General features: G+C 49.4%; 2 protein-coding genes across 2 annotated transcripts in view; one reads left to right on the top strand and one right to left on the bottom strand.

Moving 5' to 3' along the window:
* nelfa (negative elongation factor complex member A) overlaps positions 1-1167 on the top strand; it is a 5944-nt gene extending 4777 nt beyond the window's left edge. The window contains 3 exon segments of the mRNA XM_019858346.1: positions 1-114; positions 198-297; positions 762-1167. The exon segment at positions 1-114 is cut by the window's left edge and continues 19 nt beyond it. Of these exon segments, the coding sequence (XP_019713905.1) occupies positions 1-114; positions 198-297; positions 762-946 (399 nt within the window). The 3' untranslated portion in view covers positions 947-1167.
* A 54-nt stretch (positions 1168-1221) lies between these two features.
* Positions 1222-7345, bottom strand: faah2b (fatty acid amide hydrolase 2b). The gene is made up of 11 exons (XM_019858345.1): positions 6947-7345; positions 6712-6794; positions 5991-6127; positions 5536-5745; positions 3793-3912; positions 3434-3569; positions 3246-3363; positions 2967-3086; positions 2792-2903; positions 2523-2711; positions 1222-2442 (listed from the first exon to the last, which is right to left on the bottom strand). The coding sequence occupies exons 1-11, from the start codon at positions 7130-7132 to the stop codon at positions 2246-2248; spliced, it is 1608 nt and encodes a 535-aa protein (XP_019713904.1). The 5' UTR covers positions 7133-7345; the 3' UTR covers positions 1222-2245.
* Between the last annotated feature and the right edge of the window lie 550 nt (positions 7346-7895).

The following is a 7895-nucleotide window of genomic DNA, read 5'->3' as shown; positions in this document are numbered from 1 at the left end:
ACCGCCGGCCAGCCCGAGACGCCCGCTCAGCCCCCCGGCACGCCTCAGACCCCGACGCCCGCCCCCGCGCCCACGCCGCCGCAACCTCAACCCAAAAAGAATCTCTCGCTGACGGTAAGGGGGTCACCTCCGCGTTGCCCGTTCACTCTCCACGGTAGCTGGAACCGAAACCCATTTTGATTGTCCGCACTTCTCAGAGGGACCAGATGTATGCTGCTCAGGAGATGTTCAAGACGGCCAACAAGGTCACCAGACCGGAGAAGGCCCTCATCTTGGGCTTCATGGCAGGATCCAGAGGTAACGTGCGCGCTCGTCCAGCCAAATGTCGATTTGCGTGGCCAAGTAACAACATGGGGAGATGGACGCAGATTTACCCCAAGTGCCTTCTTGACAGTAACGGCGACTTGTCTCCTCCTTGACGTTCATAACAATCCAGTGATCGCTGTGAGATCGGAAGTGGTCTCTGTTGTTTTTCAGAATAAGAGCACAAGACGGGAAGATAAGTCAACGTTGTTCTTTGTCATTTGTAACTTGTACTCCTTGTCACGATTTAAACTCTTATTTGACTGAAACCATTTCCTCTTACTTTGGAAAACGAGGCTCAACATGGTTTCTCATGTTATGGAGCAAACTCGTCACCGAATCATCATGAATTTGCTTGCGCGTTTTCCGCTCTGTCAATTTGAAAGACGATCGTGTTTGTCACTGGGTGGAATTCATCGGTAGATGAACCGACGATTTCCCCCCCCCCCCCCTCGCAGAGAACCCGTGCCCGGAGCAGGGGGACATCATCCAGATCAAGTTGAGCGAGCACACGGAGGTGTTGCCCAAGGCGGACGGCACGGGCAGCACCACAATGCTGGTGGACACGGTCTTCGAAATGAACTACTCTACGGGTCAGTGGACCCGGCTGAAAAAGTACAAGCCCATCACCAACACCTCCTGAGAGGCGCAACAGGTGGACTCCACTCGCTCACCACCCCATTCGCTCACGTTCACACGTTGCCATTCGGTCCCAAACGAGCTGGCGGCAGGAGAGAAGGTCCTTCCTCCCGTGCACACACACGCAGGATATCTTTGCATTCGGCGTCTCCCAACCCCCCTCCACCTCATTTAGTCCTGGCAGCAGTGTGAATGTTTGGCAACACACAGAGCCGTTCACTATTTTGTTTTTTCTCCCCCCCCAGACGTAAGGAAAGAAAATAAAATGACAGCAGACTGTTCAGACTTTTTGTTGACGAGTCTTTTTATTTGGAGCGCAAAAGCACGGCAGTTGATTTACACTCACGGAACCGACGTTGCAAAATGGATTCCTAAGGCTGTGATGTTGTGCCGCGGCGCAGCCAATTTCAATCCATTGGCCCCAAAATGATTAACCCAAAATATCTGTAAGCCATGAACGTGTACATACAATAAGTCAATAAGACGACAAATAATGGCGCGCGCGCGCGCGCACACACAGTGAGTGCATTGAAATTGGATCGTTTCAGGAAGTACTACCGGTGTCGTGTTTTGGTGTCAAATGAAGTCGCCGCCTGCGTACATTTGGAAATCATCTTAGACGAGGAACATTCAGCATCGCTCCACTTAAGTCCCACCTCCCACCAATCGGCACAAATGTCCTTAAATATTAGAAATCATTGAATCGGCCCAAGTGTTGTGATTAGAGCAAATGACCATGCTATCGGAGTACTTTCGCAAATAGTGAAAAATGAACCCCCCTTAAAAAAAAAATGTAAGACTGCACATATAAAAGGTAGCTATGATTACCAAGCACTTGATCTTCTCATTTTACATTCCCCTTACAAATAAATGGCATCTGTTAATTTCACCCGCAGAGGATCAACATGCCCACGCAGCAAACTCTCCGTAACTTCCGCTAACAACCCAGGCTAAACTTTGCTCCTCCCCAAAGTACAAACATCTCTCACTGTCCCAGAGGTACAATGTCACCAATGTTTTTTTTTTTAAACCACTGCCCTATTAGCCCCATCTGAAGAAGAAAGAAAAAAAAACTTGTATTTGTAAATATTGACCCTTGACTCAGTCGCAATTCACGATACGTATATGCTCGATGTAAAATCATTAGTAGCCTTCTACGAGGAACATTCAGTGTCACCTCCATCAATTGGCATGAACATCTGTAAAAATCACGGACAAAGAAAACGTTTTTTTAAAAATTGAGGGGGAGTCAGGTTTAGGATTTTTTGCCTTTTGCAACTATCCCCCACAAACGGACTAACGGCTACACCATTTTCATCCTGTGGATGTCAGCTGGAGGCTCCCTCCAGCCTCCGAAGGCATTTTCCAGGTAGCGGGCCACGGCCAGAGGCAGCCGATCCTGCAGCTTCCCGCTCACCACCTGCACGCCCATGGGAAGACCCTCCCCGTTCAGCCCCAAAGGGCACTGGGTGACCGGCAGACCCAGGATATTGATGATACCTAGGGTGGAGGTGGGGGAGGGGAGAATGACTCGACATATTTTCCCACAAAAGGAACGGATCACCTGCGCCGTGGCGTACCCGTGTAGGCAAAGTCAAAGGGTCGAAAAAGCGCGTGGTGGTGCTTCGGTGCCACCCTGGGATGCGACGGGTAAAGAAGCACGCCGTCGGTCCCCAGCAGCTCCTCCACGTCCTTCTGCAGCTTCTCCTTCAACCCGACAAGGAAGGCGGATGGTCTGGACCATGACGTGTTCTCCAAAACGGACACGCCTGCGGACGTCACGCGCACAATCGGCGTGTGTCACGCGCACACACACAGGTAAGGGTTGCGGTCACATGTCGACACTCACCAATGGCAGCGACGGTATGGTCGGATTTTCCCAGAAGACTTTTCAGCGCCTCCCACATGGGCCACATGGGCCGGCCCGGCTCCCCAAACTGCTCAGTTATCGGGACCGGAGGCTGCAGGAGAAGACGAGTTAGTTTGGCGAGCACGTGGCGAGCGCGGCGGGCGTCTCCTCGCACCTTGCCCTCCTTGTCCGGGAGAGACATGTAGGCGTCCCAGATGCGGAAGCCGTAGCGGAGCTCGGGGAAGCGCACTTCTTGGACCGACAAGCCGAGGTCCGCTTCGAGACGCTCCACCACCTGAGATGATCGTTTTCAGCAGAGGTGAGAAACAGTTTTGAGACGTGTCTCTTATTTTGAGGGTGGATCACTGGTTTTCAACTTGCAGCGCGGGTGAGAAGTCAACATATGCTGGGACGCAGATATATTAGGATGCAAATAATTTTGAGATTGGCTCACCCGTTTCTGGATTTCTCGGAGTTCTTTGCTGACTGGGGACACCAGGGGAGAACCGCCGTCGTCAGGGATGTTAAAAAAACGCAACTTTTTGAGCTCCACCTTCTCGTCCAGGGACAACCTGCGCAAACGCACACAATCCGAACCTACTGGGCCATCCCGGCTGCGACTGCGAAAGTACGGCGGCTCACATCGGCGCGTTTGGCCCCGCCATGATTTTCAACATGGGCAGCAGGTCCTCAGCGTAGCGGCACATGGGCCCCGCGCTGGCGTACTCTTCGTGTCTGCCCGAGTACGGCGGGTACTGGTTCTCATTGGACACCACGCCTGCACGGGGTTCAAAAACCGCAAGTGAGGGTTTGCGTGAGGGCAGAGTGGGACCGCGAGGATCAAAAAACGCCAACGCTCCAGCACATACGCCATCACGAGCCCACGTTACATCGACGACTGACTTCAGTCGTTTAACTCTTCAAACACTAGCGCCACCTTCGCACGGGGCTCATTAAGAGCGTCCGGTAGCATCCTGGCGTAAATCGCACGATGAGCTTACCGGGTGTGGTTTTATGGCCAAACACTCCATTGAAGAAGCACGGCATGCGGATGCTGCCGCCGATGTCGGAGCCCAGTCCAATGACGGCGCCGGCCGCCGCCAGCAAGCTGCCCTCGCCACCTTTTGGGGACACAGTGGGCAAGGTGGTCGACCCGCCCTCGTTTTGTGAAAATCTGCTCTATACTGTCGTAAAACCCTGACTACGTGCTATAAAAAAAAAAAAAAAATCATCAACTTTTGTCATTTTGCAGTTCAGAGCATTTTATTTATTTTTTTAAAAAATTTTTACACCACACTTGCTCAAGTTGCATGTCTGGTAAACATCGTTGGCTAACTGACTACACGCTAGCACCGCCATTATGAACGAAAGGCAGTCTCGAGATGGTTTGGATGCAGGCAGGTTGAAAACCTTTCAATCGCTTCATGAAACAAGTGGCAACAAAATGCAGCAATCGAAGCACATTCTCAGCCATCCTGCCGGTAGCCTCAAGCGATCCCATCACCGAACACCACGGCGGCTAACGCCAGAGCCCGCAAGTAGCCGGCCAGTACCACAAACCCAATTCCAATGAAATGGGGACGTTGTGTTTAACCAAAATCCCATGAATAAAATGACTAACAAATCATATTCAACCTGTATTTGATTGAATACACATCAAAGACAAATATTTAATATTCAAACCGACCAGTTTTATTGCTTTTAGCAAATTATTAACTTTCGATTTCATGTTTCCCACTGTGTTACATTACCAACATTTAGGAAACGTTTGGGAACTGAAGACACCAATTGTCGAAGCTTTGTGAGTGGAATTCTTTCCCCTTCTTGCTTGATGTACAACTTCAGCTGTTCAAGAATCTGGGGTCTCCGTTGTCCTATTTTATGCTTCAGAATGCGCCACACATGTTCAATGGGAGACAGGTCTGGACTGCAGGCGAGCAGTCCACACCTAGGTTCATTGGAGTTCTTTTCCTCCAATGAACCTACGCTGTTGTAACATGTGCGGAATTTGCTTTGGCATTGTCTTGCTGAAATAAGCAGGGGCATCCAGGAAAAAGACATTGCCAGGATGGCAGCATGTTTCTCCAAACACGGGATGTACCTTTCTGCATGAATGCTGCCTTCACAAATGTGTGACTTACCCATGCCATTGGCACTAAAACAGCCCCATACCATCACAGGTGCTGGCCTTGAACTTTGCGCCCGTAACAGTCCAGATTATTATTATTTTTTTTTTTTACCTCTTTGGTTCACAATTTCCAAAAACAATTTGAAAGCTTTGCTTGTGACTGACTGAGCAATTGAGGGAAGCTCCTTTTCAAGCCAATGGTGGCACCCACTTGTTCTCAGTTAGCCTGTTTCACCTGTGGGCTCTTCCAAAACAGGTGTTTGATGAGCAGTCCACTACTTTCCCCAGTATTTTTTTGCCATCTGGCCCAGCTTTTTAGGGAACAGCTGTAAAATTCTATGTTAATTACTTTCCAAAAACAATAAAGTTTATCAGTTTGAACATAAAAAAAAAAAAAACTTTTTGTAGTGTATTCACTTCAATCAAGGTTCAGGATGATTTGCAAATCATTGCATTTGGTTTTGATTTATGTTTAACACAATGTCCCAACTCCAATGGAATGGAGTTTTTATGTCCTCCAAAAAAAAAAAAAAAATTTGCTATGCCTCACGTGTACCAGTTGGTCATGAACTCAAAGTCTGACCACGCAACAGATCAGAACCCAAAATTCACTCACCCGAGCTCCCCCCCGGCATCCTTTCCAGGTCGTAGGGATTGCTGGTGATGCCGTACAGGTGGTTGTGCGACTCGGCCCACATGCAGCCCTCGCTGGTGTTGGTGACGCCCAGCGGGATGGCGCCCGCCCTCTTGAGCAGGGCCACGGGCGGCGCGTCGGCCGCCGCCAACACTCCTCGCCTGGACACGATGCCACTGGTGTGGGGCATGCCTGCGACCGGCGAGTAGCAAAGGTTGGACGAGTCAGTTATTCATGACAGCAAACCAGAACGTGTTACCAAATTACATTTTGCATTCAGGATTTTAGGCACAACAAACATTTGACAAACTTGTTTTTCTGTGAGCGTTTTTTTTTTTGTTGCCTACTCTTCACTAATTTCAAGCTACCGGACAGCCCGATGGTGGGAAAAAGATTGCAAGGTTGTGAAAACAAAAAAAGTCTGTATGATAGGTTACCTTGGAGACCGAAGGACTCTTTGACCGAGAGAGGCACGCCGAGGAAAGGCAGCCGATCGGCCAGCACCTCCTCGCCTCCCGGTTCCTCATCAATCAACTTGTCGACCTGCGCTGCTTCCTGGAGCGCAGCAGAGAACCTGAACGGTGGCGTGTGTGTACATAAGGTACATTCAGTTTGGAAAATGGCTCGACCGGATAATTGACTGCTCAAATTCTGTTTAATCAATATCTACATATTAACACATCACACCATAGAGACAAATGGCATTCAAACATGACCTCCCTGAAGCAATCCAAAATTCTTAGTCGTTTTACACACACACACACACACACACACGTTTTTTTATATTAATCCGCCGATTAATCAGTAACCGGAATTCTATTCTGCCGAATAGATTCGCGCCTCGCCCAGGAAAAAAAATCGTTCAGGCCCTCGTTCCGAGTTCCCACAAGTTTTCGTTGAGTTTTTACACTCTGTTGCGAGCACAAATACGTATCGATGCCGGGGGCCAGCGCCGCAATCGACCACCCGTTTCCCAAACTCCCCCGGCAACGCCTCAAAGTTAACGCGCATGTTGGCGTTAGGAATTACACTGTAATTGTGTAATTGTGCTATACTGTAATTATTACAGTATATGCTTAAATCGAGGACCAACAAAGGAGTGATGTGGAATTTGGACAATATCTCCTTGGGGGGAGTTGAAAAAAAAAAGAAACGTACCTGTCTTTGACCACTGCGTTCAGCAGTGGGTTGACTTGCTGGATTCGGTCAATGTAAGCCTGCACCACCTCCACACTGGACACCTGCGCACACATGAATGAGCATGGAGTCGTGGAAAACGCACGTAAATGTGAACCCAAAGACAGATTTCGCATTGCTCAGTCGCAATTCACGGCGTGACTGAGCGCGAAATGGTTTTCCACCACCAGGAACGAGCCCGGAGCCCCACGTTCACCTCTCGTCGTCGGATCCTCCCGGCGAGTTGCGTCGCTGACACGGCCAGGAGCGGGTTGCTGACCGGAGGGAGCTTCCTCTTGTTCTCGGTGGGCCGCGCACACAAGAAACGATACAAAATGAAGCAGACGGCCAAGAAGGCGTCGAAGAGCAATTTCTGAATCCGTTCGATGCCAGTCAGAGCCATGTTGACAACAACAGTCAAGTCCGACCGGCTTCAAGCCTCCTTTGCAGCACGTTAGGAATTAAGTTAACAGGCCAATCAGCGTTGAGTGTGGCGATGGCTTGTGACGTCATTTAGCGTCGCTGAGAGCACGCACGACCGGAATTAGCGCAATAAAAGTAAGAGTGTTTACAAAATAAAATATCCGGGGCTGGATTTCGAAGCCCGGGAGCCTACCTCGGCCGACTTCGGGCAAGTGGCAGTCGCAGGACCGGACACACCAAGACAACACAACAAGCATCCGTGGAAGGAAAATTAAAGTGTAACCTTGACCTGGCTTGTAGCTAACTGACTGCCAAATTGGACAAATGTTTTACCACTGGATCTAGAAGCAAATTTACAAGGATGAAAACACTAACTGAAGATTAATTTGGGATTTGAGTCAAACATTTTTCATTTTCTATGCCAGTGACAGACAGTACAATTAAACCGCTCTTCCACTAAATGGCAGGAAATGTGCCTTGGTTCAGTGAAGATTTGGAAACATTGAATTCCGCAATACTATGGATGGAGGCAAGGCACATTCTCTCCTCCAGGGAAGCTCGTCAATTCACTTCAACATAGTTCCTTGGCTCCAAACCACTACTTATGTCTCGACGAAACTCTTCAACCCACGTCAACATCAGAGCATGCCACCCAAATGCCACAAGATGGGAGCAAGGTTTTTTACCTTTGCCGAATTGGATCTCCTCGAGTGACTTCAATGTACAGTACAGTACTTCCCTGG

The sequence above is a fragment of the Hippocampus comes genome, unplaced genomic scaffold (genome assembly GCF_001891065.2).
Source record: "Hippocampus comes isolate QL1 unplaced genomic scaffold, H_comes_QL1_v1.1 scaffold48, whole genome shotgun sequence".
Classification (NCBI taxonomy): domain Eukaryota; kingdom Metazoa; phylum Chordata; class Actinopteri; order Syngnathiformes; family Syngnathidae; genus Hippocampus; species Hippocampus comes.
The sequence above is the reverse complement of the archived record's forward strand: the minus strand, read 5'-3'. Positions and strand labels throughout refer to the sequence as shown.